The sequence below is a fragment of the Lynx canadensis genome, chromosome C1 (genome assembly GCF_007474595.2).
Source record: "Lynx canadensis isolate LIC74 chromosome C1, mLynCan4.pri.v2, whole genome shotgun sequence".
Lineage (NCBI taxonomy): Eukaryota > Metazoa > Chordata > Mammalia > Carnivora > Felidae > Lynx > Lynx canadensis.
Genome location: NC_044310.1, coordinates 23,101,143 through 23,126,583, shown reverse-complemented (window position 1 = coordinate 23,126,583; position 25,441 = coordinate 23,101,143). Strand labels below are relative to the sequence as shown.

General features: G+C 39.0%; 1 protein-coding gene across 22 annotated transcripts in view; it reads left to right on the top strand.

Moving 5' to 3' along the window:
• Positions 1-25,441, top strand: part of PUM1 (pumilio RNA binding family member 1) — a 135,324-nt gene that overhangs the window by 17,469 nt on the left and 92,414 nt on the right. For 19 of the 22 annotated variants that reach the window (XM_030327967.2, XM_030327973.1, XM_030327974.1 and 16 more), the window contains exon 3: positions 24,354-24,422. In XM_030327967.2, the coding sequence (XP_030183827.1) occupies positions 24,354-24,422 (69 nt within the window). Of the gene's footprint in view, positions 1-7,581; positions 7,595-24,353; positions 24,423-25,441 lie in introns of those variants that run through there. The other 3 variants (XM_030327979.1, XM_030327976.1, XM_030327975.1) reach the window with 1 other exon arrangement.

Below are 25,441 nucleotides of genomic sequence, written 5' to 3'. Positions count from 1 at the left end.
TGTCATACTGTTTTGATTACTATAGCTTTGCAGTATAGTTTGAAATCTGGGCGCATACCTCCAGCTGCTTTGTGCTTTCTCAAGATTGCTTTGGCTATTTGGTGATGGTGGTTTTTTTGTTTGTTTGTTGGTTGGTTGGTTCTGTACACATTTTAGGATTAATTTAGTTTTGTGAAAAATGTTCTTGATATTTTGATAGGGATTGCATTGAATCTGTAGGTTGTTTTGGGTATGTAGACAATTTAAACAATATTCTTCCATTCTGTGAGCATGGTATACTTTTCTATTTATTTGTGTCATCAATTTTTTTTTTTATCAGGTCTTACAGTGTTCAGAGTACAGCTCTTTTATCTCCTTGGTTAAGTTTATTTCTAGGTGTTTTATGATTTTTGATGCAATTGTAAATGAAATTAAAAAAAAATATTTGAGAGGGAGTGTGAGCATGAGTGGGAAAGGGGCAGAGAGAAAGGGAGAGAGAGAATGCCAAGCAGGCTCAGATCATGAACTGAGCCAAAATCAAGAGTCAGATGCCTGACTGAGCCGCCCAGGCTTCCTGAGCTTGTTTTCTTAATTTCTCTTTGTCATAGTTCCTTGTTAGTGAATAGAAATGCAACAGATTTCTGTATGTTAATTTTGTATCCTGCAACTTTACTGAATTCATTTATTTTAATAGTTTTTTGGTGGATTCTTTAGGGTCTTTTCTGTAATAGTATCATGTCATCTGCAAGTAGTGACAGTTTATTTCTTTCTTAGCAATTTGGATGTCTTTTATTTCTTTTTCTTACCTCCTGTGGCTAGGGCTTCCAGTTCTGTGTTGAATAAAAGTGGCGAGAATGGGTATTTTTGTCTTGTTCCTGATCACAGCGGAAAAGCTTTCAGCTTTTCACCCTCAAGTATGATATGATGTTAGCTGTGGGTTTGTCATAAATGACCTTTATCACATAGAAGTATGTTTCCTCTATACCCGTTTTGTTGAGACTTTTTGTCATACGTGTGCCAGTGCTTTTTAGAAATAAGCTTGGGAGGGTTAGTTTATTTACAACTTTACACCATGGATTTGGAATTTTTCTTTTTTTTTTTTAATTTTATTTTTTTAAATTTACATCCAAATTAGTTAGCATATAGTGCAACAGTGATTTCAGCAGTAGATTCCTTAATGCTCCTTACCCATTTAGCCCATCCCCCCTCCCACAACCCCTCCAGCAACCCTCAGTTAGTTCTCCATATTTAAGAGTCTCTTATGTTTTGTCCCCCTTCCTGTTTTTATATTATTTTTGTTTCCCTTCCCGTATGTTCATCTGTTTTGTCTCTTAAAGTCCTCATATGAGTGAAGTCATATGATATTTTGTCTTTCTCTAATTTCGTTTAGCTGGATTTGGAATTTTTCTAAGCAATAAGTTTTACTGAAACTGATAGTACCTTTCTTCTCTATGAAGTGTTTTCAGGTTAACAGCATAAATAAATTTGTTTACAACCCTGGGAAGAGGTATACTTAAATCATAGAGAACAGGTGTTTTCAGGTAACGGTATTATTTAGATGTCATGAATATACAATCAGTTGATCCACTAATGAAATATCATTTTTCTCTGTTAAAGGAAGTTCCCTAAGGACTTTAACAAGGGAACAGTTCATTAACCTAATTCTAGGTATTGTATGTATTTAAAAGCACCATACCTGCTGTTAATTAAAAAATGTTCTTTAATTTGCTAAGAATTTATTGATTCAAATTGTTCTTTTTTCCCCAGTTGGCCAAATTAAGGAGATCCTACTTGTATGTGTCAGAAGCCCAGTAAAATGCAAACCAATGAAATTAGTATATTGTTCTTTCTATGAAGAAACTTAGTTTCATGAACTGAGGAAGAAATTATAAACAAATTTTTTCCCAGATGAGAATTTCAGTGAGTGTCTACTGAAATGAGTGCTAAAGCTGGGGCTGTGGCGTGTTTGGGTAACACAAATCAGATGAGACTCATTGTGTGTGTGTGTGTGTGTGTGTGTGTGTGTGTGTGTGTGTGTGTATTTCATTTTATTAAAAAAATTAAAAAAAATGTTTGTTTTTGAGAGACACAGAGAGATAGAGCTCAAGCAGGGAAGGGCAGAGAGAGAGGGAGACACAGAATCTGAATCAGGCTTCAGGCTCCGAGCTGTCAGCACAGAGCCTGATGCACAAACTGTGATGTCATGATCTGAGCCGAAGTTGGACCGTCAACCAACTGAGCCACCGAGGCGCCCCATTTTATTTTTTTGAGTAATCTCTAAATGCAACTTGAACTCACGACCCCAAGATCAAGAGTTGCATGTTCTACTGATGGAGCCAGCCAGGCACCCCAGACTAATTTTATATTGAATACAGTTCCTTCAGTTGTTAATTTATTATCCAGAAAATGGACTTAAAGCTCTTTGTATCCCTGAAGAGTGGTGCACATGGAAAAGGACTGGGAGGAAATACAGCAAATTATTGCTTTTATTTGGGTGGGTGGGGAGATTATGGGTAATTCGATTTCATCTTGTGTTTTGTAGTTTCCAAATTTCAAACCCTGAAATTTTTATAGGTTTAAACCACCTGGCTGGCTTAGTCTATGGAGCATGTGACTCTTGATCTTGGGGTCATGGGTTCAAGCCCCACATTGAACGTAGAGCTTACTTACAAATAAATAAATAAAATTGTTAAAAAAATTCAAAGAAAAATACATATGTAAAAAAAGAGCTTAATTTATTGTACTGAATTAAGGGAAAGTGAATTCGCCAATACATTTGCAGTGGAATTTTGGTATTGAAAAAGATCTTGGAAATCATTTGACTTTTTTTCTGATGCAGTGATCTCCTTTACGTTAATTATCTCTGTTTTAATAAAAAAATGTTAGTGTTTTGAGCAGAGGTTGCTAGGATAGGTTGAGTGTATCCAGTGAGATCTAGAAGGAATTTTAGTATTGAGTACTGTCTTTCTGTATCTAGAAGTAATAATGACATGTAATTCATAAGCTGTGTGCTGGAACTGTTTTAGTCTTTTTTACATATGATTTGAATCTCCAGTAACTCTTTTGGTTTTCATCGTTTCCATTTTACGAATGAGGAAATGCAGGGTCAGAAAAATGAGCTATCATGCTTTATGGTGTCAGATGATGTATGGTGAAGGTGATTACCATGTGCTCTTTCTACCAGACCAGTCTGTTTGGAGACCTACCATTCTTCTTCATGGCGTATTCAACTTTTCCCTAAAACGCACACACAGTCCTGTTTTTACACATCACACATTTTAAGCCCTATCTGCTGTGCATATATTAAAGTTTAGGGACACCAGTAAGAGTTTAGTTTGTATGTCTAATTATATGTATGTCCTGGATGCATAATAGGTCTTCAGTGAGTGATATGATGCTGTTCAAAACTGAGCTTGTTTAGTGTCTGTCATTCCCTACAGCCTGTTTCTGTGGTGCCATCCCCATTACAGGCAACTTAAGAATCTTAGATTCCTCCCTCCAGCCTCCCAACAATTCCAAGGTTATATTTATACTGCCTTATTTGATAGGCTCATATTTCTTGCCAGGACATTTACAGTAGTCTTCTGGTTGGTTTTCTGTGCTCCCCCAGCCCCTCCCTCCCTCCCCCCCCCCCATTTTCTGTGTTGCTGCCGAATTGATATTTCTGAAGACGCAAATCTCTTGTCTCAACCTTGCCTAAATTTTGGTATTTTGTTTTTCAGTTGCTTTTAGAATAACTTCCAAACTCTTCAGCATAGCATGATTTAGGTCCTTCATGTTTTGAGCCAGTTTACCAGTCTTTACTGTTACCCTAGTTCAGCTATATTGAAGTATTTGTAATTTTCTGAACATACATGCTAATTTTGTAGTGTGTGTGATTCCTCAACATAGTTGTGCTATTTTATTTATGCAGTTTTCTGTTTGGAACTCTTTTCTGTTTTCATCCACTTAGCCACTTTCTCATCTTTCAAGTTCCAACTAAAGTATCTTCGTCTCTGATAAACTCTCCTCATTATTCCACTCTTTTATTGAAGGTTGGGTGTCTTGTTGGTGTTGCTGTCATACTTCATACTCATTGAAACATTCAGCTCCCTGTATTAGAGTTAAATATTTACTTTTTCTGTCACCATTGGGTGCTAGGAAGCTGGTTCAGTAAACACATTCTTGGGCTTAAGTCCAGACCTACTGAATCCAAATCTCCAGTGATGAGACACAGTTCGTGTGTTTTTTTTAAAAAGCACTCCCTGGTGAGCCTCATGTGCCCTTTGGTTAAGAACTACTGTGATGGTTCCTCTTGAAGAATCTTTTAGCCTTGTATCTCCAGCACCTGGCAAGTAGTGTTTACCTCATAAATGATGAGTGAATACAATATGTTTTCAGAGCATATTGAAGAGACTCATTGAGTGGAGTGTTTTATTTTCAAGGGTATTAAGATGTTATTTTGAATTGATAAGGTCTAAGGTGTAACAGAATGTATGGTCTTGGAATACTGAGAGGCTTTTGGGCTTGAAGATAAGGAGCCAGTTAGCATTTCTTGAAAGGTTGTGTTAAAGAACTTTTAAATTCTTAACAGCTCTGGTTTTATGCTTTTTCTTTTTGCTTTGCCCCTCCTCCCCCCCCCCACCCTCCTCCCCTATTTGACATTTCTTGAAACCCTAAAAGATAGGCAAACAGAAGGGGCTGGAGGAGCAAGGTTTACTTTCTTTAATTTGTAAAACATTAAAACTTTGTTTCTGTTCACAGTTACATCGCTTACTGGAAAACAGTGCTGTACTTTTTCAACCTAATACATTTACAAGGTTCATTCCTGTTCTCTGAAGTGAATACTCTGTACTAGCATAGTTGAAGATCACATACTTATGAACATAGGATCAAAGTTGTAGTTTAATCCTGTATTGTCAGTGGTTAATTGCTTTTAAGACTAGTGACTCATTTTTCCTATTTGAAGCTTTTTAAGAGGTACTGTTTGGGTTCAAGCTTTTTATTGGGGTATAGTATAAGGTACAAACTGTGAATTTTATTTTTTATTTTATGTGTTTATTATTTAAATATATTTATTTATTTATTTATTTATTTATTTATTTATTTATTTGTTAAGTGATCTCTACACCTAGCATGGGGCTTGAACTCATGACCCCGAGATCAAGAGTTGTATGCTCTGTTGACTGAGCCAGCCAGGTGCCCCCAAACTGTGATTTTTAAAAGGTTTTGTGTTGTACTTCACATACCATACAATTCACCTATTTGTTTATTTAAAATTTTTTTTTAATGTTTATTTATTTTTGAGAGAGAAACACAGAGCATGAGTGGAGGAGGGGCAGAGAGAGAGGGAGACACAGAATCTGAAATAGGTTCAAGCGTCTGAGCTGTCAGCACAGAGCCCAGTGTGGGGCTCAAACTCAAGAATTGTAATATCATGACCTGAGCTGAAGTCAGATGCTTAACCGATTGAGCCACTCAGGTGCCCCACAATTCACCCATTTAAAATGTACTATTCAGGGGCGCCTGGGTGGTTCAATCAGCTGAGTGTCTGATTTTTAATTTTAGCTCAGGTCATGATCCCAGTTGAGCCCTACGTTGGGCTCCACACTGAGTGAGGAGCCTACTTAAGATTCTTTCTCTTTTTTTCCTTCTGCCCCTCTACCCTGCTCTTGCTCACTTTCTCTTTCTCTCTCTCAAAAAATAAAATGCACTGTTCAGTGGTTCTTAGTATTCACAGAGTTGTGCAACCATCACTACAATAAAATTTTAGAACATTTTTATTATGCCCAAAAGAAACCGTGTACCCATTACCAGTCACTGTCCACTTCCCTCATTCCTTTAGCAACCACTAATCTACTTTCTGTCTAAAATGGAATTTTTTTATGATCCAAAATTTTTCATTAACTTTTTCAACGTAAAATACTTCTAACAGCACAGGTCATTTTCTTTCTAGATGTTTTCTGTGTGTATATGTATAAACACAGATTCATGTGTTTTAGTTTTAAGCCAAGGGGGAACATTCTAAGTATATTACACATGTACACATGTGCCTTTTTGCCCTTAATACATTGTGGCTATCCTTTCAGGTCAATAACGTTTGATTCTTCTTTAAGGGCCTTAGTGCATGGAGCTACAGTGATTTATTTTGACTGACTTATCTCACATTAGTGAACTTTTAGAGTGTTTTCAGCTTTTGACCTTCTAAACAATGCTATAGTAACAATAGGTAGTTTTATTTTTGTATTCTGCGGTCATTTCTTTTTTCTTTAAGTTTTATATATTTATTTTGAGGGAGAGAGAGAGAAATGAATGAGTGGGGGAGGGACAGAGAGAGGAAGGTAGAAGATCTGAAGTGCACTCTGTGAGCCTGGTGCAGAGCTCCAACTCACGAACTGAGCGATCATGACCTGAGCCAAAGTTGGGCACTTAACCAGCTGAGCCACCCAGACGCCCCTCTGCTATCATTTCTTTAGACTGTATTTACAGAGGTGAAATTGACAGATCAAGGAAAAGAATGTATTTAAGATTTTGATACATATTTCCACATTTTTCTCCAGATTTCCACGTTGTTCTACGAATTTAAAGTTTTACCAACATTATACGAGTTATTTATTTTCTCTGTTGGTATATATATTATTTTCGTAGATTTTTTTTTTTTTTTTGATAGAGAGAAAGAGGGCACAAGTGAGTGACAGGCAGAGAAAGAAAATCCCAGGAGAGACAGAGAGACAGAGAGAAGCAGGGCTCACCTGAAGTGGGGCTGGTGCTCACCCAATGTGGGTCTCGAACTCACCAACCGTGAGGGCTAGGGCTCTAAGGCTAGAATTTTTCTTTTTTAAATTACCTTTATTGAAGTATAAGTACATAATAAAATGCATACATTTTAGATGTATAATATGATAGTTTTGACACGGAGTATTCACCCATGACAGGATCACTCTAATCATAATGACAGTTCCCATCTCTCCAAAAGTTTCATGGGCCACTTTTAATTCCCCAGCAGCAACTGCTGATTTGCTTTCTGCCTAGGCCTAGACTTTAATTACTGTATTTTAATGGCATTTGGAATGACATTAAAACAACTCTTGTTTTTTCTAGAATCACAGGTATACCCCATGCCCTAAGGGATGAATGCTCCTCCAGAGATGGCTGTAAAAGTTGCTCCCTCACCTCCTTCCAAGTCCTTTGTTTAAATGTTACTTTTCCATTGAGGCCTTCCATGAATACTATTTAAATTATAGTTCTGTCCCCCTTCCCTGCTTTTTCTCAGTGGTCTTTATACCATTTTGTAGTTTTCTGTACTTTCCAAAATGTTTGCAGTGAGGGTTTATTGTTTTGAGAATTCAAAATTACCTTAAACACATTATTTTTAATGGGAGGAAAAAACTCCTATGTGTTTTGGTTTTTAAATCCAGTTTCAAACATTATTCCATGGCACTCACGACACCCATAAATAAACAAGTTTAAAACCTGATAAATTTGCTATAGCTGAAGTTCTTCTCAACCACAAGAGGGAAACTTGCATGCTTCATGACCTCACAGTAATACAAACTGTATTAAGGGTAAGGAACTAAAGGTAGTAACTGTGCTCAAAAAAGGAGCAAATGAAGGTTTACTGTTTGCATAACATCAGGTGGAATTCTATAAAGAATTAAGCCACATAAATTAATACCTGCCAGTGCTTAAGAGATTATTTTGATTAGGACTTCTTACTTTTTTTTTTTTTTAAGTTTATTTATTATGAGAGAGAGAGCACAAGCAGGGGAGGGGCAGAGAGAGAGAATCCTAAGCAGGCCCCGCGCTGCCAGCACTGAGTCTGATGCAGGGTTTGAACCCACAAACTGTGAGATCATGACTGAGAGTCTGAGCACCTAATTGACTGAGCCACCCAGGTGCACCCCCCACCACCACTTTTTTTAATTCAGAGGAGATAAAACTCTGAAATATATTCTCCCACAGATAGAGTTTTGGATTTATGTATTATGTACTCTTTTAGGATCATAAAGTCCAGAATGAGCTATTTGATGTGCTTGGTAGCTGCCTTCTTAATTATGTTGCTGTGATTTATCTGGATAGATTTTCTCAGTGAGAATTCCTTATTCCCTTACATACTACAATAGAATGTTGAAACAAGGGAGTAGTAAGGGTTTGTGACAAGGCCACTAAATGGAGGAAGACATTTTGTAGGCCTCCTGGTTGAAGACTTGATAGATAATCTGTTTCTTGTGCCAGTTGTTTGTAACTGTAACAATAATAATGAAGTGTTTAACTCAAGAAACTTTATCACACCAGTGTTTATTCCCTTTACGCCGCCTGGCCTGGATGGCTCAGTCGGTCGGTTGAACGTGCAACTCTTGATATTGGGGATGTGAGTTTGAGCCCCACATTGGGTGTAGAGATTACGTAAAAAAAATACATATATATGCAGATATGTTAAAACAAGGGTCATTTTTATTGACAGTGAATGTAATTTTGTTTTCATTATGGGCCAACTAAGGACTCTTTCCATGGTTCAATGCCATTTTGTGTATCCTCATAAACAGGGATTTAAAAATCAAATAAAATGTTTTTCCCTCCCATTAAAAATAACTTGTTAGGTACTTTTGATTTCTAAAATCAATAAATGCTCGTTGCAAATATTTTGGAAAGTACATCCAATTACAAAATTATAAAAACATGCAGGAAACCAACCAACTAACTGTAATTCGGTCTTCTGTAACCTTTTATGATAGGTCTATCTGGTTTTTTATTTAAAAATTTTACAAATGTAAATAATTATATATTTATAGACAGGAAAATCTCTTTGGTGCTAATAACAAGAACGATTGCTTCTTGAGTTTTGCCTTTTTTTTTTTTTTTTAATCTTATGGGCAGTATGAATTTTTACTAATTATTTTTCTGTTTTGGTTAACCACTGGAGAAGTTAGAGATAAATTTATGGTTCATTTCTAGCAAGTATATTGGACCCAATTACATACATTTTATAAACAAGGCTCTTCTCATTTTCCCTTTGCCTTAATTTTCTCATTAGTTGAATTTACTCGATTTTGTAAGTCACTCTGAATCCTTTTTGGAACAAGTTCAGGTAAAATAAAAACATTTCTGTGATTATAGTTTTCTGTCTTTTTTTTTTTTTTTTTTTGGTCTAACATATCAAAATATCCTATGACAGAATATTTCCGTAGATAATTTTAAGGTTTTATGATATTCCATTATATTTAATGGTCTCATTCTTTTCTGTATTATTTCCTGATATTGGTCATTTAGGCTTCTAAATTTTTACCATTGTAGGTGGTTTTGTAATGAATATTTTGTTCATCAATATTTGCAGTTTGAATTATTTTCTTAAGTCTTAGAATGGGAAAAATACTGCTAGATGTTCATAAAGCTATTCTACCTCTTGTATAATTATTTTCCCCCTTTTTAAGATACAATTTGTGTATAGTAAAATATGTTATTTTAGTATGCACTTTTATAGGTTTTGACAAATGCAGATATTCTTTTTTTTTTTTTTTTTTTTTCCAACGTTTATTTATTTTTGGGACAGAGAGAGACAGAGCATGAACGGGGGAGGGGCAGAGAGAGAGGGAGACACAGAATCGGAAACAGGCTCCAGGCTCTGAGCCATCAGCCCAGAGCCTGACGCGGGGCTCGAACTCACGGACCGCAAGATCGTGACCTGGCTGAAGTCGGACGCTTAACCGACTGCGCCACCCAGGCGCCCCTTGCAGATATTCTTGTAACTACCATGATCAAGATCAGTTTGACCCATCCCCACATTCCATGGAGCCCCTTCATAGTCACTTCTTAACTCTGTTCCCAGCCACTGGTAACCATGAATCTGTTTTTTGCCCCTTTAGTTTTGCCTTTTCCAAAATGTCATATACTGTAAATGTATGTAGTTTTGAATCTGTTTTTTTTTCACTTAGCATATGCATTTGAGAATCTATGTTGTTGTTTATAACAATACATTGGTCCTTTTTATTGCTCAGTAGTGTTCCATTAAATGGTTTTGTGACTGTTATCCATTTTGTGTGCTTAATTTTAATTCTCTCAGCTGGAATGCTTGCTATACTCATTACTTAAAAGATGGAATGTGGGTGGCCTATTTTTGTTACTTTTCTATATTGTGTTTCTGTAGCCTTTATATGTGAAAGAAAGTTGTATCAAGACCAAATCTTTGGCCGTAGTTTGTATGTTTTATTGTCTTTGGCATGTAGTATTTTATTTTCTTTCTTTATTTAAAAAATTTTTTTTAACGTTTTATTTATTTTTGAGACAGGGAGAGACAGAGCATGAACAGGGGAGGGTCAGAGAGAGGGAGACACAGAATCTGAAACAGGCTCCAGGCTTTGAGCTGTCAGCACAGAGCCCGACACGGGGCTTGAACTCATGGACCAGGAGATCATGACCTGAGCCGAAGTCGGCCGCTTAACGGCCTGAGCCACCCAGGCGCCCTGGCATGTAGTATTTTAGAGAACCAAGAGTAACCCCCCCCCCCCCCCCCCCGCTGGAATACTTAAGGAATACTCCAACTTTAGGATAGTTTGTTCAGGATGTGATTTTTATGTGCTATTTGAGTGAGACCTTTTGATCTGCATTGGTTTTTTTTTTTTTGTAGCTTGAGAAAAAGGTTCTTTTGGTTATATATTTGCTTATTTTAGGGTTTTTTTTTTGTTTTTTTTTTTTTTTTGCTCAGGACTGTCTTTTTTATGGAACTATCATTTTTAAAAAAAATTATTTTTTTAATTTACATTCAAGTTAGCATATAGTGAAACAATGATTTTTGGAGTAGATTCCTTAATGCCCCTTACCCCTTTAGCTCATCTCCCCCCCCCCCAACCTCTCCAGCAACCCTCTGTTTATTCTCCATATTTTTAAGCCATATCTTCATTATTTCTTTATAGTGGCCTTTTCTTTTTTAATGTTTGTTTATTTTGAGAGAGAGAGAGAATAAGCAGGTAAGGGACAGAGAGATTGGGAGAAAAAGAGAATCCCAGCAGGTTCCACACATGGAGCCTGATGTGCACGGTTCAAGTCCATAACCCTGGGATCATGACCTGAGCCAATATCAAGAGTCAGACATTTATCCGACTCAGCCGCCCATCTGCCTGTCCCTCTCCCTCCCTTCCTTCCTTCCTTGCTTCCTTCTTTCCTATTTTATTTTTTAAAGAGAGTGAGCGAGTGGGAGAGGGGCAAAGAGAGAGGGGGACAGAGAATCCTAAGCAGGCTCCATGGTGACAGTGGAGAGCCCAGTGTGGGGTTCGAACTTAACAACTGTGAGATCAGGATCTGAGCCGAAGTTGGACACTTAACCAATTGAGCCACAAGCACCCCACACCTGTCTTTTTTTAATTTAAAATTTTTTTTTTTTAAATTTTTTTTTTTTCAACGTTTATTTATTTTTGGGACAGAGAGAGACAGAGCATGAACGGGGGAGGGGCAGAGAGAGAGGGAGACACAGAATCGGAAACAGGCTCCAGGCTCTGAGCCATCAGCCCAGAGCCCGACGCGGGGCTCGAACTCACGGACCGCGAGATCGTGACCTGGCTGAAGTCGGACGCTTAACCGACTGCGCCACCCAGGCGCCCCTAAAATTTTGATTTATTGTCAACTCACATACTATTGTAAGAAATAATACAGAGTAAAATAATACAGTGTACAATCCTTTATACACTTTGCCAAATTTCTCCCCAGGGGTAACATTTTACAGTATAACATTTGTAGATAACATTTTGTAGGTAATGTTGTGTAATATGACATTACATCTAAGATGCTGACATTGATAAAAATCCATCCAATCTTACTGAGTTTTTCCAGTTTTGTTTTTAATTAAAATTTTTTTAACATTTATTTATTTATTTTTGAGAGACAGAGAGAGAGAGTGTAAGCAGGGGAGGAGCAGAGAGAGGGAGACACAGAATCCAAAGCAGGCTCCAGGCTCAGAGCTGTCAGCACAGAGCCCTATGGGGGCTTGAACCCACGAATGGTGAGATCATGACCCGAGCCGAAGTCAGATGCTTAACTGACTGAGCCACCCAGGCACCTCTGATTTTTCCAGTTTTGATCTCATTTGTGTGTGTGTGTGTGTGTGTGTGTGTGTGTGTGTGTGTGTATTTTAAATGTGGTATGGGAGTTTTATTAAGATAAAGGGCCTCTTCTCTTTCTTTCTTTGTTATTTTAGAGCGAATGGGGGAGGGGGCAGAGAAAAAAAGAAAATCTTAAGCAGGCTCCATGCTCAGTGTGGAGCCCGATGCAGGGCTTGAACCCACGAACTGTGGGATCATGACCTGAGCTGAAGTCGGAAGCTTGCCCAACTAAGCCACCCAGGTGCCTCTGAGTAGCTCTTTTTATAACCACATCCACCTTCCCCTTGAGGGGTAGGGGATAGGGGAGCTCCCCCCAAACTCTAATTTCTTATTCTCCAGTTTTGCAATTTTGTCTTTTCCAAACTATTCTGAATGGAATCATCGTATTACCTTTGGGGATTGGCCTTTTCTTGCTCTGCAGAAGGTCCTGGAGACTTAGCAAGTTGTTGCATATAGTAGTTCATTCCTTCTTGTTGCTGCACACTGTGCTATTTTGTAGATGTACCACAGTTTGTTTCACCTGTGGAAGGGCATCTGGGCAGATTCTGGTTTTTAGTTGCTGGAAATAAAGCTGCCGTGAGCATTCATATTCAGGTGTTTCTGTGACCATAAGTTGTCATTTCTCTGGGATAACTGCTTTAGGAGTGCAGGTGCTGGGTCGATCATAGGATAGTTGCATGTTCAGTTTTTGAAGAAACTGCCAAATCGTTTTCCAGAATTGGCTGTGCCATTTTGCATTCTTACCAGCCATGTTTGGTCTAATTTTTCTGAACCCTTACCAGCATGTGGCGGTGTTACGTTTTTTTATCTTAGCCATTCTGATAGGTCCGTGATGGTATCTCATTGTGGTTTGAATCTGTATTTCCGTGATGGCTAATGATGGTCAGCATCTTTTCACATGAGCAGTTATCTTTATTTTTTAATGTGGGTTTTATTCTTATTATTTATATGATCTTAATTATTGATAAAAATGTTAAATTCTGTTTGATACATTTTCGCTGGTCCCTTTATCCAGTAACATTTGTGGAACTCTATAAGTTCGATAAAAGATCTTTACTTAATTTATAGGTCAGCATTAACTTAGCATGTATTCACTTGGAAAAATTTAAGAATGATTTATTTTTAAGCTAGATTTGGCAAACTGTGGCCTCTGTGCCAAATCTGGCTTGCCGCCTGTTTATGTATGGCCCTTGAGCTAAGAATGGTTTTTTACCTTTTTAAATAGTTGAACCAAATCAAAACAAACCAAACCAAAGAAAGATATGATAAAGACCCTGTGTAGCCCACAAAGCCTATATTCTTTGGCCTGTTACAGAAAAAGTGTGCCAACTTCTGTTTTTTAAATAACAGCTTTATTGAGCTATTTTTCACATACCTTAAAATTTGTCCTTAAATTTGTAATTCAGTGGTTTTTAGTACATCCACAGTATTATGCAACTTATCAGCTATGTAACTGTAGACATTTTTAGCACTTCCAGAAGAAACTTTGTACTCATTAGTAGTCATTGCCTATTTTCTCCTTTCCCAAGTCCCTGGCAAACCCAAGTCTATTCTTGTTTCTGTAGATTTGTTTATTGTGGATATGTTATATAAATGGGATCATATAAATATATGGCTTTTTGTGTCTGGCTTCTTTCACTTACCTAATGTTTTTAGGGTTCATGCATGTTTATGTATCAGTGCTTCATTCCTTTTTGTGGCCAAATAATACTCCTTTGTATGGTATACTATATAAATTTTACACATTCAGCAGTTGACTTACTGCCTTGTGGATTTGAATTTTGCTATGAATTTTTGTCTGTAGATCTATATTCTTTCTTCCAATAGGTAAATCATTTTCAGAAATCTTCTCTTTTATATCTTCAGGATGTGACTTCTTTTTCCTCATTAAGTAGTTTACTCCTTGTGGCCTCATGATGACTTGCTTCCTTTTGATCATCCTTGAATTAACGGAGAGAGTTCTGGCCACAGATGGGCTGTGTGGGTGGCTGTTACATCTTCAGATACACAGTTGGGCGGCAGAGTAGTGTGCACAGCTCCTTCTCTGCTTTTGGGTTTCTAGCAGGCTTTTGTCTGGTGCAGCTTTGTTGGATCTGGATGGGCCCTTTTGTCTTTATGGCCCATTTAAACAGTCGGAGCACCCCAGACACATTTTGATCCCCCGATAGAGGACACCGGAAAGAGACCCGGGAGTCAGCCTGCCTGGGTAACTTTGGGCGAGTTTTCAACCTTTCTCTACCTCAGTTTCCTCCTCCATTAAAAAAATGGGAAATGGAGGATAATTAGGAATTATTTTATAATTTGAGAATTAAATAATACATACTGCTACCTAGAACATAGTAAGTACGAACTATTCTGACAGTCATAAAAGGCCCATCCTATTTCTGTTCTTTTTCACAGTGTTTCCCTGTAGAAACTGCTTCTGAATGTACCATAACTAACCTAATTTTTATTTACTGTTGGCTATCCTACCCCTAACTTTTTGTTGAAAATTTTTTTCTTTCTTTCTTTAAATTTTTTAAGCTTGTTTGTTTATTTTGAGAGAGAGAGAGCGAGCGAGCAAGCAGGGAGGGGCAGAGAGAGAGGGAGAGAGAATCTCAAATAGGCTCTGCCCTGCCAGCTTGGAGCCCGATGGGGGCTCAAACTCTCAAACTGTGAGTGAGATCATGACCTGAGCTGAAATCAGCAGTTGAACGCTTAGTCGACTGAGCCACGCAGGTGCCCCTGTTGAAAGTATTTCTTAACTGTTTTTTTTCTTATTGTTAAAAGTAACTACACAGTGAGCTCCTTGGCTTATAGAACTTATTCCTCATTGTTGTTATTTAAGATGTTTTTAGAAAGAGGATTATTGGTTTGAAAGTTACTAATATTTTAAAGACATAAATATTGTCAAATTTGTTTTTAGAAGATTCTGATTTTTTTCATAGGCATTACACAAAATACAGAAACTACTGAAGAAATTTTAACATTTGAGTATATTACCTTAGTCTTTTTTTTAACCTTCTAGTCTTACTTTGTTTATGTCTCTGTATGGAAATGTATTTGTATCTTTTTATATATGCAGATTTGTTGTCTTTAGAATCCTTACACATACACATTTTTCTCGAACAATTTTAAAGATGTTTTAAATAGCTGCATAAAATTCTGTAAGTGAATATATACTACACTTAATGATTCCTGCTGTAGTTTAACTTTTTACCACTTTTGCCATCACATTGCCAGGTTGAAGATCTTTGTTAACACTCTTTGATCGTATTTCTGATTATTTGCTTTGGCTAAAATCCTAGAAGTGGAGTTACTAGAACAGAGGCAATGAACATTTATAAAACTTGATGCATATTGTCAAATTTCTTAAAAAAAATTTTTTTTTAATTGTTTATTTAGTTTAGAGAGAGAGGGAGAGAGAGAGAGAAGGAGAAAGGGAGGGGCAGAGAGAGAGGACGACAGAGGGTCCAAAGCAGGCTCTGTGCTGAGAGCAGACAGCCCAATGCGAGGCTCAAACTCATGACCTGAGATCATAACCTGAGCCGAAATCGGATGCTTAACCAACCGAGCCACACAAGTGCCCCATCAGATTTCTTTCTTGAAAAGCTGTAGAAAAACATGACAAAGTATTCTTTTAAGCAGGATAAGAACCATTTTAAAGAAGCTGGCACTGGAAGTCATATTTCTGCTATTTTTATCACTCCTGAGACCAAGGGTAATTTCTCACATTACAGATATTTGTGTGTACTGCCCGTCATGTTTTTAATATTGTGGGGGTGACTTTTAGAGAAGACGAACTGCCATGGCACTATTGATAAAGTGCAGTTTTGCTACTTAGTGGTTATGACAGCAGTTAAGAGAGCAGTAGGACCTGTGTGCCATGGTCTTTGAACTTTTGTTTGCATCCAACTTCTGGTTTGCCAACAACGGAGAGCAAATAACTAGAGAAGTAGTCTTTGCGTAAGGACCTCTCCCACCTGGAGACTGACACTGTAGGCGTACCTTGCGGCTGATAGTTTCTCCTCCTAGCTTATTTTCCAACATTGGTAGTTTCCACTGGTGGTCTTAATTGTACATTTATTAAAAATAGTCACTGTCTTGTAATTTGTAGAAAATTCTTATCAGTGACTGTGTAGGCCCTTAAGTTGTTTTCTGTGACAAACCCTTCTTATGGTAGGAATTCTTACATGTCTGTTAGTGAGCCCCAGGGATGACAAAGTGAATCTCAGAAAATTTGATGTTAGCAAGACTTTGGAAAGTCCACTTCTGTGCCTTTTTGGTGGGTAAATATTTGCTACTTTCACATAGACTCTAATACTCTGCCAGTAAGATTGTTCCTGATTCCAGTGAGGTCAATGGTGCCTTTAAATTTTGTTTCATTTTTTGAAAAGAGCCTGATACAGATTTGCCACAACCTGATTTAGGAACTTTTGGATGAGTATTCTTCATTTATCTTTTTTTTATTTTTTCCATATGTTCTCTCTTGAGATTGGTATTTCAGAATGAAGTTTTTTACTGCTAATGAAGACTTTCTGGTGTGTTCCCCATTTGTAAATAAACATTTTTTTTTAATGTAAATGTAATCTCTATAGTGGTATAGGAGTCTCTTTTATGTTTCTGAATTTTGGGTTTTTTTGGTGGTTAGCAATATGCCAGTCAGCTCTCTGGCTACAGATAGTAGTTTCCAGACAAGAAGAGAGACGATCATTATCTTAAGTTTTTAAGGTGTTTTATTTTATTTTATTATTTTATTTTAATTTTTTTTAACGTTTTATTTATTTTTGAGACAGGGAGAGACAGAGCATGAACAGGGGAGGGTCAGAGAGAGGGAGACGCAGAATCTGAAACAGGCTTCAGGCTCTGAGCTGTCAGCACAGAGCCCGACGCGGGGCTCGAACTCACGGACCGTGAGATCATGACCTGAGCCGAAGTCGGCCGCGTAACCAACTGAGCCACCCAGGCGCCCCAAGGTGTTTTATTTTTAAGTAATCTCTACATCCAGTGAGGGGCTTGAACTCAGACCAAGAGTTGCTGCTCTACCAACTGAGTCACCCAGGTGCCCCGATCATTGTCTTAAGTTTTACACTTTTTATTAGGTTCTTCCATAACAATTAAACCATTTCTTTTTGCAGTTAAAATGGCCTTGTCTTCATTATTGATTTCAGCTTGAACATGATTGGTGAAATTAAGAAAAAGACTGGCAGAACCAGCAGTTGTGAGGTTTTTTGTGTTTAAAGGTCACTAGTATCATTAAATGATTTTGAAAATGTGTATTAATTCCTTTTACTTTCAAAATTGTTTTCTTTTTCAACGTTTATTTATTTTTGGGACAGAGAGAGACAGAGCATGAACAGGGGAGGGGCAGAGAGAGAGGGAGACACAGAATCGGAAACAGGCTCCAGGCTCTGAGCCATCAGCCCAGAGCCTGACGCGGGGCTCGAACTCACGGACCGCGAGATCGTGACCTGGCTGAAGTCAGACGCTTAACCGACTGCGCCACCCAGGCGCCCCAAAATTGTTTTCTTTTATGTTTAGGAAGTGCTGACATTTACATGAGGTGTATATATTCTGGTAGTCTGGTAGCAAAACAGTTTTGGTAACTTATAGTAGTTTATTATGTGGGTCTGTTAATCATCCTAGCAGAATGCCACCAGCATATTAGGAAATCTGTAATTCTCATATATTTACCTTAATTAGTAAAAGTAGTAGCACTGTTTAATGATAGATAATAAAGAAGTGGATGGGGGTGCCTGGGTGGCTCAGTCGGTTAAGCATCTGACTTCAGCTCAGGTTCTGTGAATTTGAGCCCCACGTCAGGCTCTGTGCTGATAGCTCAGAGCCTGGAGCCTGCTTCAGATTCTGTGTCTCCCTCTCTTTCTGCCCCCTTCCCCATTCACGCTCGCTCTCTCTCTCTCTCTCTCTCTCTCTCTCTCTCTCAAAAATAAATAAACATTAAAAAAATAAAAATTCATGAAGTGGACGTTCAGTCTAATCCTGGCTGTGGTGACTTCATTTTCCTCATTGTGTATCATAGAAGACAGTATCAAAATAGTGTAGTAATTAGTTGCTGGAACAACTGTTGAACCCAGGTGTGCTTTTGTGTGACTTTGACGAGAACAGAGAAGGTAGTAAAGGGTAGAGACTTAAATTTGAATTCCACTCTATCTGCTATATGACTTTGCACAAATTACTTCACTAAACCTTAGTTTCCTTGTGTATAAAGTGGAATAATATCTATTTTTGTAGTACAGTGTCTTGAAACTCAGCAAATTCTGGTGTTTAGTGTTGTCACTGACAGTGAAAAAGAATGGAAACCTTCATGAGTAAGATCATGTAGTAGGGTTTGCAGCCACTTAGGCTGAAAGAGTGGTTTTTTTTTGTCAATGCCACCCATCCCCTCCCTGCCAAGAAGGATGCTGATTTATTTAAATTTTATTTGAGGACCGTAATCAGTTTTTGCTTTTCTTACAAAGTGGGTGCTTTTGTAAGAGTACCTGCATTTTCAAATTATGATTGTTAAAACATACAAAGTATTTATAGGACAGGGTCTGGCACAAAGTAAGGCTTAGTAAGTATCAGTTATTGTTTATGATACTGATACGTAGTGGTACAAGAGCTGCTGTAGAACAGACTTAGTAGTTAATTCTCATGTTCCCTTTCCATATTTTATCGCTCAAGTTTCTCCTGCCTTTTTTTTTTTTTTTTAGGGTTTTATTTTTTTAACTAATCTCTACGCCCAGCACGGGGCTCAAACAGACCAGCCCCGAGATCCAGAGTCTCATGCTCTGCCATCTGAGACAGCCAGGCACTGCTCAAGTTTCTCTGGCTTTTGCTTGGCTTTTTCTCACTGGTGTCTCCTTCCTGTAATGGTTCTTGGCACCAGCTCCCCTGCTTATATTGTTCTGGATCTGTGCTAGTGAAACAGAGCTAACGTGATCTAGGCTTGCCTGTGCAGAAAATCCTCCAGGAGAACAAAGGTAGTTGTGGAGGAGAAAAGCTCCTCTGACAACTTAGATTCAGTGGTTGAGGAAGCACATGTTCTAGTAAAGGCAATTTTAGTCTCAAGGTGTAGAAATATGTTTTAACTAGCAAAAATTCAGGGCTTTAATGAAAGAATGCCAGGGATTCTCTCTGACCACCCCTGAGTAGAAATGTAAACGTGGGCCCCCTTGGCACTAGGTGGCTTTCTGTTTCCAGCACATTTCTTTCTCTATGTTGCTTGTCTTCTGCTTATTCACCAGCTGATACTTGAATCAAAAATGATAGCCCCAACTGCCAGATCTTTAGGAACCTTCATTTTATCTCTCCATACCCGTCAGGCTCACATGGTAAGAGAAGAACCTGGTTAGGTCAGTTTATCACTTCTTACCAGGTACCAGGGATTTGGCCATTTAGGGGAATACTTTTGCAGTAGGTGCTTGTGGCCAGAGATGATAGGAATCATGAACTTGTCCTTTCTAAGCAGGTGTCTTGAAACATGTCCATTACAGAGAATATTCAGAAAGTATTGATTTGTTGAATTTTATTTTTCTAAGTGCACCATATAGCTCTGAGCTACTCTTTTTTAAAATACTATATTAGGGTGCCTGGGTGGCTCAGTTGGTTAAGCATCCGACTCTTGATTTTGGCTGAAGTCATGATCTTACGGTTCAAGAGACTGAGCCCCCCATTGGGCTCTGTGTTGACAGTGTGGAGCCTGCTTGGGATTCTCTCTCTCCCTCTCTCCCTCTGCCCCCCATCCCTCGCACCCCCCCCCCCCCGCTCGTGCTGTGTCTGTCTCTCTCAAAATAAATAAACGTTAAAAAAAAAATAAAGACGTCCAGTGTGATTTAATAAATACCAAGTCAGTGATATCTTTGTGTCCGAGTTTGGTTCTTCTGTACAAGCAACGGAGAACTGGTCAAGCTGGCTCAAGTAGAGGGACATTCTTTGTAAAGACACACTGGGCAGTTAAGAGGAATGCTAGCAGAGTCGGGCCAAGAACCTGACCACAGCGCTGTCAAAACTTGTTTCTTTCTTAGGGCTTTTATTCTGGACTGTGTGGTCTCCCGTGATTATTTGCTTCGTTCCATTCTTTGAGGTATAATGTTCAATAACACCTGCTTGCAAAATGGATTAATTGTAATTGATTAAATATTTGGATCACGAACTGTTTACATTTGGCTGTCTTTGTGCCTGAGTTTGTTCTTTTTTTCCCCCCTTTGACTACAATGTTGGTTGGCAATGTTGGTTGGCAAACATCTGAATAGTGAGGTAGGAGGAGAATCAGGAGACCATAGTGGCATGGGAAGTTCAGGAATGAAGGAATTTTATAAAGTGGTTTTACTGAGTGTTTTAAAAAATGAGAACTGAAAGAACATAAGGTTGAGCCAGCGATGGTGTTGTTTTTTTGTTTTTTTGTTTCCCTTTTGGAAGTTTCTGAATGGATGAGGATGGAGAGTGAGTGTTGAAGTTTCTTTGAATTGATGATTTAGCTGGGAATTGAGACAGAGAGATGGATGTACTTTGAGATGCTAAGTTTTAGAAAGTAATTTAGATGTTTGCATGATCTAGGTACTTTTAATACGTTGATTATGGAAATGCTGAACTGGAGAGACACCCACCCCACCCTCCCAACAAGGAATGGCCAAAATCTTAACCCTGGGGGTGGGGGGGGGGGCGGTGGGGAAAGAAGGGATGAATGGGTGAAGGAGACATTTCAGTTACTTGAAACAGAATAACCTGTGAGGTGGGTACAGTTGAATAAGTGCCTCCTAAGTATTGGCCATTTTGTCTCATTTAACTATTACAACAAACTTGTAAGAGTTGGTGTTACCTCAGTTTTACAGATGAGGCAGTAGTGACATGTGTATCATTCATTGATGATTCTGATAAGTTTATGGACCGTTGGGTATGGTAAGTAGGGTTTCTCAAGGGGTGATGGAAAGGGCAGGCACCCTTTCCATGTGATTATCTTAAAGAGAATTTGATTATGTTAAAAGATTTGTAAAGTGATACTTTTGCTTAATTTTTAATTTTCCAAGTGTGATCTGTAATTCTGGGTCTATTTGTTTTTATTTTATAACTTCTGTGCGGTAAAACATGCAACTTAGTTTGCCAAGTTAGGCAACAGGATCTAGTTAGGACAGGATCCCTGCTGGAAGGAGAGATAGGTGTTGAGTTTACGGAAGAAAGTTCTGGGAACTGGGAAATGGAAGGGAAACTCAGAAGCATAGGACCTGTGTATGGATAGTATTTGTGGTGGGATGAAGAGAGGAACATAGACGTAGGTCAGGCACTAAAGTGCTTCTCTTGCTCGCGTCTTCAGTAAAGGGACTGGCAGATGCCTTCATGGGGAGGGGCAGTGGTAGAGCAAGTCCTGGATGGTTATGAGAAAGTTCCATGTTACTGGCAAGTAGCCCAAAGACGGAAAACAGGAAATAGATTTGTGAAACCAAAGGAGATAGGTAAGAGCAGTTAATGAAAGGAAGGACGTCTTCTAGACGTTTAGCAAAAATGGAGAAGAAATTAGTAAGTCCTGCTAGAAATTAACACTAACCCGGCACTCAAACCTAGAGAAAGCAGTAGAGCACCAGGACTGGAAAAGACTGTTCTGTCCTGATGGGAGGATTTACTCTGATTATAATTTGCAGCCAGCTCTTCTCTCTTATGATAGAAGGAGCTTCTTTGTCACCTGCCTAAAATATTTCTTCATTCTTTGATTTCTCTTGATTCCCGAGCATCTTCTTCTGATCATTAGTTTTGTTTCCTAGGAAGAATTTGTGTGGAGAGTCTGCCTGGTGTCGATGACCATACCAGGTATAGCTTCTACTATAAACAGTACGTTCCTGACTAGTTAAAAACGTTTTTTTTGTGAGAATGATTTGATTTGTCTGGTCTAGTCACCTGTGGGCAAATGGTTTATAATGGAGTTTCTGGACTAGCATGGCAAACTGTGGAAAGTGAGGCTCCTTCTCACCTGTGTGAGGAGAACGACCAACAGGAATTAGGAGGGTAGTGCGCAGAGGTAGGAGGAAGAGTGGTTCATCCTCTGGGTGGGAGGGGGAGGGACAGAGGGAGACACCCGGAAAGAGGGAGGGCTGGAGGAGGTGAAGAGGGAACTGAAGGGAGGGAGAGAGAAGACCTGAGAGAGCTAGCAAATAAGAACAGAGAGAGAGGGAAAGAGGGAAAAGGGGGGGGAGGGGGGAGAGAGAGAGAGAATGAATGAGTGAGTGAGTGAGTGAGTGAGTGATGGATGGGAAGATAGATCATATAGAAGGGAATGGAAATGGCTCCAAGGGCAGGGTGGGCTGGCTTTGAAGGTGCGGGGGAGGAGACAGTGGAAAGCAAAGGCAAACACGCCAAGAAAGCACACTCCTCAAAGCCCAGGCAGAAACAGAAGGCACTGTTATCTGAGGGGGCGAAACTTCCTGTGGCTGTCTTGGAGGCAGCGTGGTCACATAGGAAGGACGTTGCATTTTGAGTTGGAAGCCCCGGATTTAAATCCTGGCAGTGCCATTTAAGGGCTCTGCCCTCTTAACAACAGTTGGGAAGGGCACTTCTCAGAGGTTCGGTGTTCTCATCTTTTAAATGGAAATAATCGCTGTGACGTTGTTGTGACGATGACATAAATATGTGTACTTCATGTTCTGTACCTTGCCTTACTACTCTCTTTATATTTCCCTCCTTGGGAAATATAAATAGGATTTCCAACATTCTTGGTTAAAACTATTTGTAGATTGCATTTTCAAGAAATGCCTAGCTCTAGTTAAATGTATGATCGGATTCCACAGAAAGAGCTAGATATAGAGCTTTATGCATTTGATTTACATGCTTTGTAAGTGTTCACTCTGGCCTGAAGGTTCAAAATGATTTCATCTGACATTTGTAGTTTTCCAGTTAGCATCTTGTCCTCATTCTCTCCTCCCCCCACGGCCCGGCCTTTATCTTTACTACCTATAGCTTAGAAGCTTACTCAGTGTGTTTACCTAAATAATGGAAACACTTTGTAATGTGTTCACAGCTTGTTTCCAGGCCCTTTGAAAGTATTTTAACCACAGTCAAAAGCTTGGTCTCTATCTATGTCTCTTTGTTCTCATTGGGCTGAATTTTAGCTTCACTTTGAATTTTATAAATTTCCATTTTTAGCACGCATCCCAAAGCTGCTTTGTCTTAGTGACACATTGTCATTTTGTAGCGTATATCAGCTCTGGGTTTTGAAGGTATGTGACTCAGAACAGCGGTGTAGCTATATTTTTATGTGGTGTCGGTTCAGTCAAGATTGCTGGGTGATAAACAGGCAGCCCTGTTAATAAAATCCTTGGGTTGGTTCTCCTAGCTGTATTCTGGCCCGTGTTCTCCGTACTCTTCCCTCTGCCTGCCTGACCTCAGCCTGACCTTTGTGTGTACCCACTGCTGGCGATTGTACACCTACATTGGGAGGTAGTGATGGTCAGATGAGGGGTTTGTGAGAGTCCTGCTTCAGGCCCTCTGCTGTCTTTCTCCAGCGGTCGAAGAGCCTTCCTTGTGAATAAACAAGGGACGGTCCTCTCGCCTCAGGCAGCAGAGATGGCTTGCTGCTCATAACTGAGAGGACCTACAGGATATTAGACAACACAAGGTTTTTTGGGTTACTGTTTCGAATAAACGATCGCACACTTCTTCCTTGATCTTAACCTTATCTTGTAGAAATGACCTTAGATAGGAGTTCATTGAAGCCTGAAAAGATTGTTCCGATGTGGGCAGTAGTTTAATGATAGGTGAGGTTTGAAGGGATTCTTGTGATGAGTGCTGGTTTTTCCTCCTGGAGTTGAGATCCCAAGAGCCCCTCTGCGGAGATCTTCCAACATGGAGAAATGTTCGGACACCCCACTATGTAGTTTGCAGTGCCTTTTCCTGAGGTTTATCCAAGAAATAACTGGGTTGGGTCAAATGAGTCCCCTTGTTTCTACTTGCTTGTCACAGTTGGGGGCAAGCACTGTGGCTTTTGAGTCCAGAGCCATGTTCAGGTCACATAATCATAGGTCGTTGCCCTTCAGCATGTTGGTCTTATACATTTAAAATATATGAAAAATAGCTAACATAATGCTCATTTGATGGAATATGCTTTTTCTGGATTATGTATTTTTCATGTTGTGGAAAAAAAAGGAATGGGAGGGGAGAAAACAGGGGTCATTGGCTCTGAACCCTGCTGATTGAAGGTAAGTGAATGTTTAATTTCAGTCACTTGCTTCTTGTTATGTCTTTGTCAGTATCTGAAGGTAAACCGTTGTGTTTAATGTGAGCGTACAATTCAAGATGCTAACTCGAAACTTTTTCCTTCTCTATTTTGAACGATAGGTGCGTTCTATGGATGAACTGAATCATGATTTTCAAGCACTTGCTCTGGAGGGAAGAGCGATGGGAGAGGTAAGTGAACTGGTGTGTCAGAAAAGTGGGCCTGTTTTTAAGGGAAGTTTGGAGTTGTCTTTCATCAAATGTGTCCGAATCTAGTCTCCAGAAGTATGTGCTTGCTTTTCCTTGTTGCCATCCTCATGATAGGAATGGGATATTGCCGAATTTTGCCAAAATGATTTCATTATAAGAAGAACGTTAGCCTTAGCCTAATGTCTTAAAAATAAAACAAAGCAACCAAAACATGAGCACAAATTATTGATGGTTATATTAGCCAGTCAGTTGTAAGTCGAGGCTTTAAAGTTTCACAAGATAATTTTATATGCATCACATATCCTTACTTTTGCCTCATTTTCCACTTGCTAGGTTCTTTTTGCAGCGGAAGGGGGTCTTAGATTGGCTGCTGATCAGAACATGTTGATAACCTGTTTTTAGAGTAGGTTGAGGAGGTTGTTTGGAGCTCCATTGTGGAGAGGAAGTTGTTAGATTTCTGGTGAAATGATTACAGAGGGTAGAGGTGTCAGTCAGAATATATAGAATTCAGGAACAAGAAGTTTGGTTTGTTTATAATGTTTAAAATTTGCAAAAACAAATTCCTGTCATCTGCACATCGATAGGGAGGGTTGCCGTAATTCTAGAAGAAATGGGAGTATAAAGCACAGCTGACTTCTGGCCATTCTTGTGGTTGACAATTAGAATGTATTGGTGATAAGGTAGAACATATAGTTTGGATTAAGAGCCAAAGGTGTAACAGGTTCTCAAGCTGGGGGCATTTGCTTGTGGTTCTCTTGTTCTGGAGCTTAACCTTAGGTTTTTTCCTTCTGTTTTACTTTTTGCATATCTAATATTTAAAAGCTCCCACATCTGTTTTAATGTTTTAAAGGAGGGAAAATAGCTGTATTCTGGATTCTCTTTTATATCATTCATTAAACACACTTGTTCTTTGATTTAGCAAATATCCTTTGATCCAGGCACTGTGCTGGGTTCTGAGGGTTCAGGATTAAGGTAATCCTTCTCCTGATGTATAGCAAATA